This window comes from Apteryx rowi, unplaced genomic scaffold (assembly GCF_003343035.1).
Source record: "Apteryx rowi isolate R43461 unplaced genomic scaffold, aptRow1 scaffold_578, whole genome shotgun sequence".
Lineage (NCBI taxonomy): Eukaryota > Metazoa > Chordata > Aves > Apterygiformes > Apterygidae > Apteryx > Apteryx rowi.
In genome coordinates this window covers 31,743-50,232 of record NW_020450847.1, presented here as the reverse complement: position 1 = coordinate 50,232, position 18,490 = coordinate 31,743, and the positions used below count along the sequence as shown (strand labels likewise).

General features: G+C 44.7%; 1 protein-coding gene across 1 annotated transcript; it reads left to right on the top strand.

The window, feature by feature from the left end:
- The first annotated feature begins 487 nt into the window (after positions 1–487).
- On the top strand, positions 488–12,861 carry KLRG1 (killer cell lectin like receptor G1). The gene is given in 5 exon segments (XM_026082480.1): positions 488–522; positions 3,424–3,626; positions 9,547–9,701; positions 11,100–11,200; positions 12,204–12,861. Coding segments are annotated over 4 exon segments (549 nt in total). The 5' UTR covers positions 488–522; positions 3,424–3,445; the 3' UTR covers positions 12,316–12,861.
- Positions 12,862–18,490: the final 5,629 nt, after the last annotated feature.

Below are 18,490 nucleotides of genomic sequence, written 5' to 3'. Positions count from 1 at the left end.
GCGGCCTCGTCTCGCCCCGCCCGCCCGGCGGGCAGACGCGGCCCCGCTCAGAGCAGTCAGTCAGAGCTCATGAGCAGCCCATGCTGCGCGCGCGTCCGCTGGCGGGGCCTCCTGGGGGACCGCTAGCGCGGGACAGGGACGAGCCTCCTCCGCCTGCTGCTGCTGCTGCTGCTTTCCCGGCCGGCTCCGGGTTTTCTACGCCCACTTGCGAGTTTTCACCGAATGAGGAGTGGGAATGGAAAGAGGCGGGTTCTAAAGCTCTACCCAGCCAATAAAGCGGCCCCGCTGGAGCCCGCCTTCGTCCCCATCCCCGTCCAACGGGCGGTAAAAGATTTGTGCAGCCCTCCCCACTTGCAATTTAATCTTCTCCAATGAGCGGTGAGGGCCGGCAGAAAGGAACACACAGTGCCCGTCCACTAACCCCTCCCACCCAATAGCCACTGAGAAGTGTGGCTAGAGGCGGGGCCGCTCGCCCAATGGCAGAGAAGCCTCCGCTGCGCCCCTCCTCGTGGCGCCTTCACGGTACCGTCACGCGCTGCGCCCTGCTGCGTAAGCATAAGCCTGCTGTCGGCTCAGGCGGCGCGCGGTGCTTGCTGGGGGCTGTAGTGCGGCTGCGCACGGCGCGGGGCGGCCGTTGGGACGCCAGACGGCTGTCGGGGCGCGGTGCCCCGGCACGAGCGGATGTGTTATCCGTACCCGCAGCCGTGTGCGAGTCTGTACTTGCCACTCCGACGTGAATGGTTTCCCTTTTATTTTCCCCTTTGGCTCATCTGGTCAACACGTGTACTCCTGTGAGCTTGCAGCTCCCAAGCTGGTGTCATTTGTCATCAGTTTAGTAATTGTACTTTTGCCCCCATCGTTCACAGTTCACATCCTTAACAGAGATACTAACTGGTATTGGTCACACCTCACTCAGTACCTGTCTCCGCTGTTGATAGTGAACTGTTGACAGCTAATCTCTGAGGTATGGTTTTCTAGATAGTTTTGCACCCTCTTCATTGTAGTTTATTCTAGAACATGTTAATGAGAACAGGATGTGAGGCAGCATTAGAATCCTTGGTAAAGTCAAAATCCGTAAGATTTTCTGCTTCTTCTCTGCCTACAGGATTAATTACTCTGAAGCAGAAGAGAATTAGATTGGCTTAATGTAACTCATTCCTGGCAAATTGATCTCAGTGGTTACCTTTTTCTTCCAGGTGTTTACGAACACTTTGCTTGCTCTGATATTTTTCTGGGATTCATCTTTTTTTCTTGTGTCTTTTTAAACACAGGTACTAAATTGCCTTTAGTATTCTCTCCTCATGCTGCACAGATGCTCTAAGAGTCACTATAGAGCTCAGAGTCAGAGCCAGTCCTGTAGGCTGAAGCACGCCAGGTATCAAGATGAAAACATCTCATTTACTACTTTCTAACTCTTCCTCTTTGAAGCTGAAATCTCACCCCTGCCCTCAGTACTGATTTATAAGGCTATAAATGATCTGAGATTGACCCATCTAAAAGACACCTCTCTTCTTGAGTCATACTCCCACTGCTGAGATCAAAGAGTCCGGTTTCCAGGGCTGTGTTATTAGAAGGGGTGGGGACAAATGACAGAAGTTCTCTGTGAGAGCTCTGAGGTTTGCTTCACCTTTTAGTAGGAAAATAATCTTTGATTTGGTGAGTCTGTAAGCATGCTAGAGAAGCCACTTGTTTGTGAGGAGATAGGGAGACTTCCCTAAGCTATGCTTCTTGATATTAGTGGGAAGGAACATTGTTGGCTCCTGGCAGACTGATCATTTTAGTCCTGCTGTGAGTTGTGTCCTATTGTTGATTCCATTGGGAGCACAGCACAGACATCTCAGTAGCAGAAGTCAGATGTATTTATATTCACAATTAGATATTAACTGTGTGTTGCCTGTTTACCCTCCTATGGTGTGATCACTTCACTATTTCCTGTTCAAATAACTCAACTTATCACTGATATTTGAGAGAATAAGGTAAAACCCATCAAACCAGAGCTCTTAATTCTTCCACACCAGCCTTCACTTCTCTGCATGTTCACAAATAACAACGCCATACTCCTTCCTTAACATGCAGGCCCCGCAGCCAGCCAGTGGTCCGTCTTTGATCAGCCCTTTTCCCTTAGTCTGGACATTTAAGCAGCTTCTAAATCTTGTCAGCTTTTTTCCACCTACACGGATTACATTCCCAGCTAAGCTCTCATCATGACGACAGCAAATTCTCCCTGTGTGGGCTTGACAACTCTCTTTAGACTCCCCTAATATCCATTCAAAGAATTCAAAGGAGGCTTTCCTCCTCTTGTGTTTCTTTGCTCTCTTCTAACTTCCCCTTCCCCTCAAGTACAGACTCCCTGTCTTCCCATCTAAAGGCCCTACATAGAAACACAGGATTGGAAGGAATCTCACAGATGCAATGTGCCACCCTTAGAGGCAAGTGCGTGATGAAAGAGTTTGCAAGAATAGCCACTCCTTATCTTCCCCGACATGCACATATTGCAAATTGTCCACAGCACTCTATATTGAGTGAAATATCCTCCCCTGCAACCACTCCTCAAATTTACAGTGTCCCACGAGGACAGAGAGAAAACATCCCTGTCCTAGAACTGAAAAACATGGCAAAGTCCTTTGGTGAAAATGCCCAGGCAATTCACATAAGTGAACTGTACCAGTAAGAAAGGTGTATCCCCCCAAACCTAGCAAACATCCTCAAACTAGGCAGGAACTGGAGGGGATCAGAATCCGGACCCAAAAGGAAAATCAGGCTACCATGCAACAAAGGGGGTTCTCAGCATGCTAGAAGCATCGGTACTCCCCACCATTCCTACCAATGATCAATCTCTGCTACTTCAGAAGAAAACTATCCTGTCCTCTTATTTCTGATGCTGCTGAGATACTGACTCAGAGGGTCTTGAGGGATGCTAGCTCTCAGCGCCTGTGTCTCAAGCACCTTCACACTTAGTACTGGGTGTAGAAAGAGTTCCCAGTAAGTGTCCAAAGCTCGCAGGCTTCCTTCTCAAAACCATGATCTGAACCTCTACTTCACTGTAAAGCTTTTGACAGCAGTAGGACTGCCAATTTGCTGTAGCCATTGCTTATCCCACTGGTCCTTTTTACCTTGTACTATCCCTATCCACCTGCTTCATGCCTTATCCTGAGAGGGAGTTCTTCAGAGCTGCACACATTTACACAGTTACTACCACAATGTAATCAAAGCCTCTTGTGTTGACAACAGTTAGAAAACCCATGAACATTGTGATTAATCACCTCTTCCCCTAACTACTGCTTTATATATAGTCACCCCTCAGCAGATTAGGAAATGGAAGTTGTTGCACCTCCAGTGCTCTCCATTCTGGTGTTAGCCTGCTTATTTTGCGCAGCTGGAGATATAGCTTGCAACTTTACATTTCTTGTCTTCTGAATGCAGCCTCGGGTTTCCTGTTTCACAGATGTTGAACCCCATCGCTCAACAGCCTGATCGAAACATCTTGTCATACACACTCTGCTTTGGCATGGAGGGAAACAGGTCAGAAAATTCTGCAGCAGGAACAAGTGAGGAAATAATCTGTACGTCTCTCAAGTTCTCTCAGACTCCTCCACTGCAGGCCAAAGCTAGATGGGAAAGGTCAGGTAAGGAAGCTAGATGAGGTAGGTGAACAAAGGATTTTATTTCATGGTATTTCCACAAGATCTAGCAAACACACTCTGAGTTGGCCACAGATTTTGAGTAACCAGCTCAGGGTGCTGTAGCTTTGATTTTAAAATTATCTGAGAATTCTCCTGTGACAAAAGCCAATGGGCCAGAGACCCAGCATTATTACCTTCCCTCTCTCCATCAGACTCCTTTCAGTGTCTCCTGCTGGGCGCTCAGTTCAGAAACCCCTTTTACCAAAAGAAGTTTGCACTTTTTAAAGTTGTCTGCTTGTCAGCAATAGTTCTTTGAAGGGCAGGTGAGATGCGGCTACAGATAAATTAAAGGTGTATGCTAATCAGAGATCAGAGACAGAAAAGACATATGAGATCATCAGTTCTCTCTCCCATGGGGCTCTGCAGGATTGTTCTATGGGATACATTTTTTCTGTGCTTTCTTTGCTCAGTTTTATATACTACCTGGTGAGCAAAATTTCAGCCTGTCCTCTGAGACAGTTCTACAGGGCAGCTTACTATCAGGAAGATTTTTTTTGTACTTGCCTTAAATTTTCTCTTTCCTAGTTTCCATTTCATTCCCCCTGTTTAAGCTCTGTAAGTGTCATACTGAACAATTTCTCTGGCCCCTTATTTGTGCTTTTGAATAGTGAGATTTTGCATTGGTGACCTTTCTTTATAAATGCCTCCTACCTAGGAGTTGATTGCTTTTCCTCTAAATGCTATGCTTTAGGTGAAGTGCTTTGTGTTGGCTGCAACACTACTGGCTATCCATAACTTTTTTCAGAGCTGTTATAGCAACCAGGGATCTCACTATGGGATAGGAGATTTCTGTGCCCTGTTCAGAGTAGCTGTATATATCTGCAGTTGTTAGTGCTGCCCCATTGTTTGCTGAGCTATAAAACAATGCTGGCACAGAACTCCCAAAGTTCTTATCTGCTAGCCACACTGCAGCTACTTGGAAGGTGATCTTGCTTTTAGACATGTTTTCAGATGCATCAGAAAATGCAGAAGCATCCCTTCATTCCTCACCGCTTGTGCTCATCCAGTCCTATGAGAGGTGGGTATTCCAGGATCCCATGTTGACCTGTTTACAGTTTTCTTTTTAATGTTCCTCTTCTCCAAATTTCCATATGCAAACTGTTCCTTTTGAGATAAAACCAGAGGGCCTGAAAAGAGGAAGCTAGTCTTTCAAAACACATTTCTGTGCGTATTATTTAGTTATTTTCCAGCTCCCTTCTGCCTGCAAAGGACTACTGCTCTGAACACAGTTTAAGTACCTTTCTTTAGCAAGACTTTGACTTTCAGCTCTCTCTGCATGCCCCCCCACCCCCAGCCTCTCTTGAGAGATGCGCTTTCACGTATATCATCTCTGCTTTCAAAAGCACACCCTTACTACTGAATCACATCTGTGACCCAGTATAACAGGGTCAAAACAACTGGTTCTGGCTCACATGGACTCCACTAACATGAATAGTTGCACCAGCTGTGTTCTCTCTGGCTGCCAGAGGGTCTGAAATATTCCACACTACCACATACCAGCCCAGTAGTCACTTGACACAGTGTTCACCAGTACAGCATGCTTGCAGTAACAGCAAGGGACCAGGTCTGTGCCATAGCTAGGGACAGGATCTTCATCCCTCAAATCCTCCTCCCCTGCCCTATGTAGTCATGCTGCTCCCATACTGACGTAGAGACGAGCTGAGGGGATCTATCTGGGACAGTGCAATGACATTCTTCTTATTGTCCTTGAAGACTTGAATTATTAAATGACAACAATTTTCAGTTTCTGAACTGAATCTGGACTCCCAAACCTAAAAAAAACTGGGTTGTGTTGTAGATGAATACAGTTTATCACAGTTAACTCTCCAGAGCTCTAACAGACCTAACTTTATATTTTTTATACAGGAAAATTATAACATTGAATTTTTACACTATATATCAAATTAGACCACCTCTCTCTTCTCTTGGAGAGATTCTTCCACAGTATCCCAGACAACTATATGAGAATATTTCTAGATGCTCCACTCAGACTTTCCCCCTCTGTTTCAGACTCATCTTGGCTACTTCCCCCTCCCTTTCCCAGAAGGAGCTTCACATGATACTCATCAGTCTGTTTTAAAAAGGGGAACTGCATGGACTCCCTTTAAGGGAAAAATGCTAATTTATCAAATTTTATTCCACTTCCCTGGGTTGAGCACTGCCATTCAAGTGAGGCTCAAATTCATCTTGAAAGCTTCAATATGACTTGCTCCCTTCAGTTTCATACTTTTTTTTTTTGTCATAAATTATCTAAGTGCATATTTTTTTCATAAAAAAAAAGTGAACTTTCCTGCTGTTCTGGTTGTGGAGGTGCACTGGGATTTTGTTTTGATGCCTATTCACTGATTCAAGTTAGCTCCTTTTTTCTGCATTTGGTTTGAAACAATACCGGATGAACTGCCCTATTCATTGCTAGTAGGTGCTAGCAGGTGCTAGCTCAGCTGCCCGTGCTGACATTTAAGGATTAACTGTTTCACTGATTATTGTTCCAGTAGCCTTGTCCTGGAAGTAATTTTCCCTAAAATCAGGAACAGTGATCTGGAGGATGCAGGAAACACTCTCTTTGAGATGCAAGAGAGGAAGGTAAACAGAAGTGTGAATCCTCAGTTGCTCAGAAATGTGGTCTCAGAAAAAAGAATTATGTTTCAACAGATATTTATCCCCTTTTGCTCAGATTTCAGTTTGTAATCTGCAGAAAAGCAGCTCCACCCTACCACTTAACCACAGGCTGACTCCATTCACTTGAGGACTAATTTGATGGTTGTTCTTATTTGGACAACCTTCCTAATCTTAAAGGATGCATTCTTGTGTTTAAGTGAAGACCCTTTCCCTTTGCTTTTAGCACTGTGGTTTTTTTTTCTGGATGTTTTCCACAGTATTCTTGTCACGTGATGTGTGTGTGTTTTCAGCCTACAATGGGATCCTTAAATAGTCCCCACTACTGCTTACAAAAATTTTATTCTTTTAGCTATCCATTTTAATTTGTCTTTAACAAACTTTCTCATTTTCCCGAAGTTTCCCATTTTGCAAATTATTATACTATAGTGATTTTTTGGCTTTTTTTTACTCCTGCAAAGATGTTGAATCTCAATGCCTTTGTGGTCACTGTGACAGAGAAGTTATTGGATGGAATCAGGATAAGCCAGGGCAGGTACACAACTCAGGGCAAAGCCACAAGCTGCTTCCACTTCTGTGTGTTTCCTGACTTGCTGCTCTGTGAAGTGATTATTGATGTTGTCTAAACAATTAATCTCAGCATCGTATTCTGACATGACATTTGCTAATTTAATCCTATTAATTGATGTCTGTCATTATCACTGTGCTTCTTTTCTGATTTTCTTCATCAGTCCATGATTGCTGTCATCATCCTTGTCTGGCACTCCATATATAATTCTAACCCTTTTTATTTACTGGTATTTGTCTGGTCTGTGGGGTTCCTCTAACTGTTGCTTGTTGATGCAGTTAACTTATTAATCTAATTTGACTTGGTTTTCTTGAAAAGAAAACAGCCTCCTCTGTCTTACCTGTGTATTTTTTTTTCTAATGTTATAACATACTACTCACAGCCCTTCTATCAAGTTTCTGATATGTTTGCTGTGGCAGCATCATTGGTTAAAGCTAGGGCTTCACTTTTTACCATTTTATTCCTTAGACTCCTAGACTCCTAGTTTAGGAGTACAAATATGGTTGTTTAGGTTTTGTGACAATAAAAACAGAAAAGCATCTGAGATTCCATGAGCTCCACCAGGGACTTTGCCATTGGATTTGTATAGAAGACTTTGGCATACTACAACAACAGGATGTGGTATATAAACTTAATAGATAAACACAGGAAAATCTTTGATCCCTCAGTCTCAGCAACTATTAGCTGCACATTCCATGCTTTATAGAAAATCTTATTGTCTATTCAGCTGTCATATTGAGATTAATAACTAAAACAAGCAAACCAAAACCCCCTAAAGCTCAGCTGTCGTAGTAAATGTAGTCCTCTCTCCATCCCTGGGAGAGCAGATTTTAGTGTTGAGATTTCAAACAGCTTAAGACACTGAACATCTCTTGGGTCAAACACAAGCTCAAGGACATGACACTGGGAAAATAATGTTAGATTGGAAATTAATTGGTCTTACTATCCGTAAACGGATCTCTTAGTTCTCTAAATTGCAATCCTGTCCCATCCTTTGAAAGGAAGTTGTTCTAGACTATGGTGGAGGCTGCACTAAGAAACCACCTTCTTCCAGGGGCAGGAAGTAATAATTGGTGGTGATGATGAAAATGTGGAGAGACATCTGAAGGCCTTGCAGGGCTGTTCCCCTCATCCTGGTACTTCCACAACAAATATATGGATAAGAACATAGGGCTGACTTGGGAGCGTCCTGGGAAGACAGAACACAATTATGTGACTAAGTCTGTGAACATGATGCTTTGCTGAGAGAGCTGGGTGAAAGGTCTTGATTTTGCATTCAAACCAGAAAATGGTAACTGTGGCTGGGCAGGACCAATAAGGCCTCTTTTTGCCCTCAGGGCCCTGACAGTGTGTCAAGTCTATGCAGAAATGTGTTACTCTGGAGACTGGTTGTGATGTGCAGAGCATAGACACTCATTCTTGAAGACACAGAGCATGGGTATATTACTAAAGGACTTGTGGAAAGATCTTACAGTGCATCCCTTCTCTCCCTTTCAGAGGTGAAGGCTTGCAACATGTCAAACAAAGTCTCTGTTGTACCTATCCTGAATATTGGGATAGGAGTGTTCTAAATAGTTTAGTTCTTTACAGAACTGCCAAGCCTTACAGAACATGCCGTTGCCTTACAGAACTGACACTAGGAAACTACCTAAAACTGCTCTTTTTCCTGTGGCTTCTGTTCACCGTGTTTTCTTTTTCTTTGTCTTTGTCTTTGTCTTTTTTCTTTTTCTTTTTCTTTTTCTTTTTCTTTTTCTTTTTCTTTTCCTTTTCCTTTTCCTTTTCCTTTTCCTTTTCCTTTTCCTTTTTTTTTGTCTTTTAGAGCTCCCTGTCTATGGTCAGCAGCTGTAAAGGGCTTGGCTCTAGGTTTTGGGATACTGAGCATCTCCTTAGCGACTGCTTTGATTTGGAAGATGAGTAAGTGCACAAAGGGGTGCTGAGTGTGAACACCCAAGAGCAAAGGATTGGAGACTCATCTAAGCAAAAGAGTTCAGATCCTGAACTCTATTATATCGGGTTAAACCAGAAGTTGTTCTAGCTCTCTACCAGCTGTTAATACCTAACACCTATCCAGTTCCAATTCCTATATTTTGAGGAATATATTCCTTGTGCAGACCCCAGGCAATCCATCTCAGGCCTTGTGGTAGAGAGCAGTGAAACGTACTGAATGCTCTTTGTAGATTTGTCTGCTGTACTCATGGTGGCAAACTGTAAAACAAATACATTAGGTGTATAACATGCTTGCATGCACACGGAAGGTGTTAAACCATATGATAGAGCCTAGTGTTTGCTGCTTAAAATCTGTTCACCTGATGTGTGATACGATCACACCATACCCACAAAATGATGACATTTTTTCACTTACTTTTGCACACCCGGAGTATCTTTTGCTTTCACATGGCCAAGTTTGGTTCTCAAGTATCTGAGCAGTTCAGAGGAAATCCAGGGGGATTTCCTCTAATCAGCATCAGAGCGCATGTGACTCATGTACAAAGATGTGGAAATTGCACAGAGGGCCTGAGGTTACATGTTCAGGTTTTGTTATTTTTAGATGTTTATCCTGACTTGTGATTTATGCCTTGACGCTATCCAAGAGACTTGCTTTTCAGCAGGTCTGTGCTTGCAAGTGCCCTTCAGATTGGTTAATGGTAAAAAAAAGTTGCTACTTTGATTCCTTTACAGATGACTCCCACCCACACTGCCCTGAGCAGTGGATAGCCTACACAGGGAGCTGCTACACCTTCTCCAAAGAGAGGATGGATTAGAGTTCCAGCCAAGAATCCTGCTGGGCACAGGGTGCTCATCTCCTGGTGATCAGTGATACCAGGGAAATGGTAATGGTTTACAGTCTTATTATTTGAGGACCTTCCATTTCCTTGCAAATAGCAAGGCATCTGGGCAGTGCTGTCACTCTGGCAATATTGTGACATTAAAACGGAGGAAGGATTTATGACTGTGACATTATAGTGCACTTCCAGTCTCAGTGTACATCTAAGAAGTCCAGGAGGCAAAGAAGTAGATGGGAGGGAGGAGAGGGGAGGGTCACCAGCAGCTACTCAGAATACTCTCCTCCCTGCAACCCCCTCCAGCTCCTTCTGCTCAGTGACACTTGTCACTCCTTGTGTTCATGCACAGCTATTTATTTCTCAGTCTGTTTTCAATGCTTACTTCCTCTCTGTGCCAAGAACTCAGCTGGGCTGGTGATACCAGAAACCATCTGTTCCACTGCTCATTTTCTAGCAGGTGCTTTTTGGGGGAAGGGGCATTAATGACCACTGAAGAAATGGGTTGAGGTGGTTGATCATGAGGGAGGTGAGGCATGTTTGCATCAGCAGAGCAGAAACACTTGATCTGGCTCCACACAAGGCAGGGCTTATTTACTTAGGTCCAATGAATGTGGCTAGAATGCTTCCAATCCTTGGACAGAAGCTGCATTGTATGATGTTCTGCAGACTTACAAAGCCGGTTCTCTGCTGGATTGGGAGAATGCACCAGGCCCTCACACTTGCTAAGGTAAATCGTGACTCCTCGAGAAACAACCATACTCTCCAGTTACCCATTTTTCTGCATGAAGAAAGCCTCCATGGTCCTGCTGCATGGTCCTCCTCTTGGCTTTTTTTATAAGATTTACTTCAGGGTTGAATTTCTTTTGCAGGCTTCACCTTTTAACAATAACAGGCTTCTTCTTTAACAGAGGAGTGAAAGGTTATGCAAAAGGAAATGAATACTGAAAAAACGTAGGAGGAAATTTCATATAAAATTTTAATAAGCTTTGGTCCTGGGCTCTTCACAGGGATCTGTTGGTGCCTTCACTTCCTGCTGTGACCTGATTTTACCCTATGATTGGTAATGCTGTGTATTGGCTATGTAGATATGTAGTAGAGTATTAGTATTAATACTAATAACAAACATTCCTACATAGTGCTCTGTATAGGAAACTCCAGGAGACTGATGTGCATTTGGTTCACTTAGTTTCCTGAGAAATGTCCTGTGAAGAATCAGCCCAGGACCCCTGAAAGCACGCTTACTTCCTCATGAGTGTACATATACTTGTTACTCCAGACATGATCTGCAGGGCTGATCTTCCTGATCAGAAGATGTGGAGAAGCAGTATTGTCAGCCACATAAGAAACAGGCGAGGCAGAAGTATTTTGGTTTCTGTTCTCTTGACTCATTCTTACATTTTCAGGCTGGTTCTGATTAGTCTCTCTGTAATTCCTTGCCACTTCTGGGACCTGTTCCAGAGTATGCAAACAGAATGTTTCTGGATTGGACTGAGCAACAGCACAGGCTCTGGATGGATTTGGGAAGATGGCTCTTAACTCAGTGGCACAAAGTGAGTTTGATTCCATTTTAAAAACAACAGTGCTAATTCAGATTGCCTGGTGCACTAGACAGCCAGGACTCCTGCATCAGATCTAAGGAGCTTTCTTCCTGGGCAGATATTTTTCATCACCTGTATGTCCTGAACTCCAAAAGACCTGCTTTTTACTACCCTGTACCTTGTAAAGTCATGGACCTGTGAAAAGCAGGGGTGATGTTAGTATCTCACTTACTGCTTCATCCAGCTTCTCAGACATTGAAGTTATTTGCCTGCACTGCCCACAGTTGCATAAGCAGAAAAGCATATGGTCCAGCTGGGCATTCCTGGTTTTGGCCACCTTGTACCCACTCTGCAAATGCTGGTGTCATAGAGTGGATGCAAGGACTTGGCCCTTTGCTGCTTGGCTGGTGCCAACCCAAGTCAGAACTTTCATTTTGGCTCAGTCTTTACTTGGACGAAACTCAGCATTCTGCCTGAGGGAACACATTATGATTTGGTCCAGTGACTTTAATATTAATAATGGCCTGACCCCTTCCTTTTTCTAGCATTCAACACAATGAGTTAGTCTCTAACACTTCCCACTTTCAAGGAAACTCGCCAAATATCATGCTCTCAGTAGGTCAGCAATCTATCTATCTACTTGGCTTATTTCCTTTCATAAATTCAATTTTCTATTCTTCCAGGCTCCTTAAACACCATCATCTTTCAGTGAAGCTCTCAACACTGCCGTTCTCCTGCTGATGGTTGTACAACACTGTCATTGCAGGCCATCATGTCTGTCTGATTTAGATTTGGGTTCCACAATGGTAAAATGACTTGGGCATGTAATCTCTGAAGTAGATAGTTTATTTTGGTGTACATTACTCCTTCTGTAATAGTTGCCCTTTGGAAGCTGGGTTCTGTCACCTCCTCTGGGCTTCACCTTTCAAAAGCAGAGGTTTCTTCTTCCTTGCCTCCAGCAGACAATCATCTCAGCATTCTGCTTGGTCTCACTTTTGTTCCATGTCTTTTGCAGGGTCCTCTCGAACAGCCCTGTGCAACAATGTGTTGTCCTGATGAAAGATCACTTTCAGGCCTGCAGTTGTGAATTTTCTGCTGCATGGATTTGTGAGAAATCTCTTAGATAAATCTCTGTACTTATTCGTCTCACAGCTATCTCATCACTGGCACAGATTGATCTTGATCCTGCAAACCAAAGCTGTACAGAAGAGTGAGGTCTGTTCCTTGCCCTTTCCACACCCTGACCAAGGTGCTATGCAGGGACAGGCTTGTTGCCCTTAAGGGTGAGTTATCCTCAGTACTAGATCTATATCTCTTGGTTTACTGCTGTTTGTGACCAGATGAGATCTAGGACATATTCCCTGTCCTGGTATTTCCTCATTGTGTCCAGGGCTAGGGCTTTTGTCACAACAGACACTAGGTCGTCAGATCTCTGAGAGTGAGTTGGCTGTTTTTCTCCATTGCTGAGCACCAGATTTTATTTCCAGTCCCAATGTCTGAATTGTTTGGTGCCAGCAGGACCTGGAAAATGGAACATGCTGTTCGCTGCCAGTAACATATAAACAGACTCTCACAGTGAGTCTCTCCTTTGCATCCCAGTGCTCTGAATGGGAGAAAGGAAGGTGAAATGAGACTGCAACTTCTGTAAACCCAACAATGAAAATAAACCTCCAGTGCTGTAGAGGACCAAAAGTGTGTATCATCTGTGTCATTTCTTTTTTCTATTGGAAATTTCTATTTCTATTTTTATCAGCTGAAGAAAACAGAAATATTTTAAGCAGCATAGCAGGGACTAAAAAACTTGAGTTTTCATCCAGTTTTCCCATTGTTTGTTTGGGTTACATTGGATGAATAATTTTGTCTGTGCCAGAGTCCCTTCAACTATCAGAAGAAGATAAAGATGTTGTCCCCCACTCCTCCAAAATTGTCAGGTCCTATGAAGTAATGCCTGAGACTTTGCCTGCAATGTCAACATTGTGAGAGGGTCTGGAGAAGGAGATTCAACAGTTACTTTACCGGACAACCCAAGTGAAGAAACAGCTTGTTTTTACCATGATGCATGTAGGTGAGCGAGCATCCCAGAATCCCAGAATGGTTGAGGTTGGAAGGGACCCTCTGGAGATCATCTAGTCCGACCCCCCTGCTCAAGCAGGGTCACCTAGAGCACATTGCACAGGATTGTGTCCAGACAGCTTTTGAATATCTCCAAGGGTGGAGACTCCACAACTTCTCTGGGCAACCTGTTCCAGTGCTCTGTCACCTTCACAGTAAAGAAGTTTTTCCTCATGTTCAGACGGAACTGCCTGTATTTCAGTTTGTGCTCATTGCTTCTCGTCCTATTGCTGCACACCACTGAAAAGAGTCTGACCCCATCCCCTTTACACCCTCCCTTCAGATATTTATACACGTTGATAAGATCTCCCCTAAGTCTTCTCTTCTCCAGGCTGAACAGGCCCAGCTCTCTCAGCCTTTCCTCATATGAGAGATACTCCAGTCCCTTAATCATCTTCGTAGCCCTTTGCTGGACTCACTCCAGTAGCTCCATGTCTCTCTTGTATTGGGGAGCCCGGAACTGGACACAGTACTCCAGATGAGGCCTCACCAGGGCTGAGTAGAGGGGGAGGATTACCTCCCTCAAGAGTAGTTCTCAAATCCCTACCTGCAGCTTTATAGTGTAGGGGGAATAGAATCCTCTTGCCAGTTTCACAGAAATCTTAGTTATAGACTAACTGAACTTATTACCCACGCAGGGCACTTGCCATGGGATCATATAGGACAGAAAAAGTTACCTATTATTTACCCTCTTCCACCAATCATATGTGCTGTAATCAGAAGTTTGTTGCCTGGAGTAGTATCATTGCACACCTGTTACTAACTTGCACAACTTGCCAGCATAGTGTTAATGTTGTGGGGTTGGAGCGGGTTGGAGCAGCAGGATGAGGGTTGTAGTTTGTAGCGTGACAAGCTGGGGCAGTGGTAGAATATATACCCCTGGGTGGAGGACTGGAGGTCACACACTGTAAGTGTCTGTTGTCTACTGCCTTGGGTGATGTACAGGACTGAACTGGTTGGGGAAGAGGAGGTACCCTGCTGAGTTGCTACACCTGTTTTGTAGGGCATGGCAAGAGATTTGTAGTCATTATATTGTGTTCCAGTTCTCAGGAATGGGAGAAGGTAGTGATGATGGGATGAGGTGTTCTGGCCAAGTCAAATATTTGGATTGGATTTAAAGGTTTGTTCCAGGTGCTCATTTCTCTGCCCAGAGACTCTTGGTGAGCCCAGAACTGGACCCAGTACTCCAGATGTGGCCTCACCAGGGCTGAGGAGAGGGGGAGGATCACCTCCCTCGACGTGCTGGTAACGCTCTTCCTGATGCACCCCAGGATACCATTGGCCTTCTTGGCCACACGGGCACATTGCTGGCTCGTGGTTAACTTGGTGTCCAGCAGCACTCCCAGTTCCTTCTCTGCAGAGCTGCTTTCCAGCAGCTCAGCCCCCAGCCTGTCCTGCTGCAGGGCCTTATTCCCCCCCCTCGGTGCAGGACCCTGCAATTGCCTTTGTTGAACTTCAGGAGGTTCCTGCCTGCTCATCTCGCCAGCCCCCTCTGACCGGCAGCACGGCCCTCTGCTGCATCAGCCACTCCTCCGCGGTTTGTATCATCAGCAAACTTGCTGAGGGTGCACTCTGTCCCTTCATCCAGGTCACTGATGAAGAAGTTGAACAATACTGGACCCAGTACTGACCCCTGGGGGACACTGCTAGTTACAGACTTCCAACTGGACTTTGCACCACTGATCACAACCCTCTGAGCTCTGCCATTCAGCCCCTTCTCAATCCACCTCACTCTCCACTCATCTAGCCCTCACTTCCTGAGCTTGCCTATGAGGATGTTATGGGAGACAGTGTCGAAAGCCTTGCTGAAGTCAAGGTAGACAACCTCCACTGCTCTCCCCTCGTCTACCTAGCCAGTTATTTCATCATAGAAGGCTATCAGGTTGGTGAAGCATGATTTCCCCTCAGTGAATCCATGCTGACTACTCCTGATCACCTTCTTTTCCTCCACATGCATGGAGATGGCCTCCAGGATGAGCTGCTCCATCACCTTTCCAGGGATGGAGGTGAGGCTGGCTGGCCTGTAGTTCCCTGGGTCCTCCTTCTTGCCCTTTTTGAAGACTGGGGTGACACTGGCTTTCTTCCGGTCCTCAGGCACCTCTCCTGATTGCCATGACCTTTCAATGATGATTGAGAGTGGCCTAGCAATGATGTCTGCCAGATCGCTGAGCACTCGTGGGTGCATCCCATCAGGACCCATGGATTTGTGGGTGTTAAGTTTGCTTAAATGATTTCTAACCTGATCCTCCTCAACCAAGGGAAAGTCTTCCTTTCTCCAGATTTTCTCAGTGGTCTCTAGGATCTGGGATTCCTGAGAGCTGGCCTGAGCAATAAAGACTGAAACAAAGAAGGCATTCAGTATCTCTGCCTTCTCTGTATCCTTTGTTACCAGGGCCCCTCCCCATTCAGCCGTGGGCCCACGTTTTCCCTAGTCTTCCTTTTGTAGCCAATCTATTTAAAGAAGTCCTTCTTGCTGTCCTTGACATCCCTTGCCAGATTAAACCCCAGTGGGCCTTGGCCTTCCTGGTCCCATCCCTGCATAGTCAAATGATGTCCCTATATTCCTCCCAAGTGGCCTGTCCCTGCTTCCACCTTCTGTACACTTCCTTCTGCTCTTTGAGTTTTGCCAAGAGCTCCTTGTTCATCCATGCATGTCTCCCATGCCCCCTTTTCTCCACTTCTTGCTCATTGGGATGCACCAGCATGTCTCTGAGCTTGCCTGGTTTACCTTGTGAATAGAGCAAAAACTTTGCCTCTCCTAGGATTTTACAATACAGTGCATGCTAATCTATTTTATGTATTCCACTCTACAAAGACATCCTCTCAATATCATTCCAAAGAGGTGATCAAGAAATGTGAAATAAAGACATCAGGTTGCCTCAAAAGCTGACTGCTCTTCAAAGGGAAGGTATTTTACTCTTAATGAAGGGATTTGAAGCATGTATGTTCACTTCCATGTAAAGCAGTTGAACAAATATCTTCACCAGAGCTCTTAATCTTCTTCCTGGAGCATGTTGCTACAGCCAACTGACATATACTAATTTCTTGGAAGGTAAGTTCTTCTGTAAGCAGCAATGAATGCTGGAGGACCATGTCATCAGATCAAGGAAAGTTGCAATCCCCTTTTCCATGGCATTGCTGAGGCTGCACTTGGACTGTGTCTGGTCTGGTGAACCCTCTGGTTCAAGAGGAATGTGAAGAAACTGCAGAAGAAGAACCTGAAGAAAATCCAATGGAGGACTACCAAACTGGTCAGAGAATGGAGCATGTGACCCATAGAGAGACACAGAGGGAGCTGGACTTGTTTAATCTGGCAAAGAGGGGGGGAATTGAATAGCTGCCTACAACTACCTGAATGGCATTTACAAGGATGTTGGAACAAGACATTTCTCTGTAGGGGGAGAAGATATAACAAGGGGCAATGGCCAATTGCAGCTTGGGGAGTTCAGATTGGACATTAGGAAAAAACTTCTTCACCAGAAGGTTGATGCAACAGTGAAACAGGTCAGCAGAGAAGTGGTAGATTCTCTATTCTTGGAGGTTTTCAAGATTTGGCTTGACAAAGCCATGGCTGACCTGATCTAGCGTTGGCATCAGTCCTGCTTTCAGTGGAAGGATGGACTAGATGACATCCAGAGCTCCCTTCCAACTGGCACCTCCATGATGCTATCAACGAATGGAGCTAGATTTTTGGTTCAGGTACAGAAAACTTAACACTGCTCTTCCGTAAGTGGGGCTCCTATCCCTTTAAGCTATGCCTGATGACAGAACTTCAGATTCACTGCTGGAAATCCATGAAGATAACATTAAAGCATACTCTCACTGTGGAGAGGCCAGCACCTTGCAGGAGTGTGCTTGAGGAGCTTAGAGGCAACCACTTAAACTCCAGCCAAAAAACTCAAGAAGGGCTGTTGGCCTTCACAGTTGTACCCACAGCAGATGTAAATGGCAGGAGAGAGATCATCACTGCCTTGTCTGTATCACCATCTACAAGCTGAATCACATGGGTCATGCAGTGTCCTTTGAAAGTAGGCTGGTGGGGCCCACAGTTGCTTCTGAGAGTGGGACAGAAGCAAAGCAGCTTGAGGGAAGATTTTGAAAGGTGGTTGAGTGTCTGTGCATGTCCACTAGTGCCTATTGGGATTTTCAAGGCCTTAAATACCTGCCCCTCTTGATTGACTAAAATCATTTCTCCTCATTTTTTGTCTACATAGCACATTTAAGATCAAAGTCCCATGGATTCACTCCCACAGCTTGGAATCACACCCAGAGATCCAGACCCAACTTATGAGCAGTGTGAGCTGATTTCTTGACAGTTTGCCAAAAAAGGCAGCCCTGGCTTTCCCTGCTGTATGCAGTCCTGCACCTCTTTCCTATGAGGATCGTGTACAATTAGGCAAGCTTCCAGCCTGTTCAAACCAATGTAAAAATCTCATCTTCAAAAGGCTTTGACCACCCCATGTACAAACGCTCTCCTCTATGGGCAAGGAAGATCTTCCTGCATTATAATTTTTCTAGTCAGGCAGAGAAGCCTTAAAGCACCAGATGGAGAAGGCAGAACACAAGCCTGGTCTGTTTTTTTTTTTGTTTTTGTTTTTTTTGGTGCAATCTCTAAGGAAATTAGGCATATATTAGTATCCTCTTCTCTTACTCATGCAGGGTCACTGCAGGGCAGAGAAGGTCTCCAATGAAGGTTTATTATCTCATTGCACTTGGATTTCTTAACTCTGAAGTCCCTGAGCGTAGCAAACTTCTGAGGATAGTAGGAGAGGGGAATCATTTTACCCTGTACCCTGCTTAATCCACAAATTATGCTTTATGTCCTCTAACACAGACCTCTATTCTTTGGAGTCTGGGTTAGGACTATGAGTAAGAGAGATATCTTACTGCCACTAGCAAGGGTAGTAATTACTAGAGCTATTGATTCTCCTGCTGCAGAGTAAAGTAACTGTAGTAGAGCCAGAAGTCAAGAAGAAATTTCGCTCCATGACACAACATTACCCATCATAGTGCATTATGTGGATTTTCACCTCCACTCTGAAGCAACCAGCATGGCCCCCATTAGACAGCAATAAGTTATCTAGATGTACTAGTAACTTGATCTGGAACAAGAGCCAGTATAGATAAAGCAAGACACACACCACATCTGTTCTGTTGTGTTAAGGTAACTGCTGCTCTGTGGAACTGGTT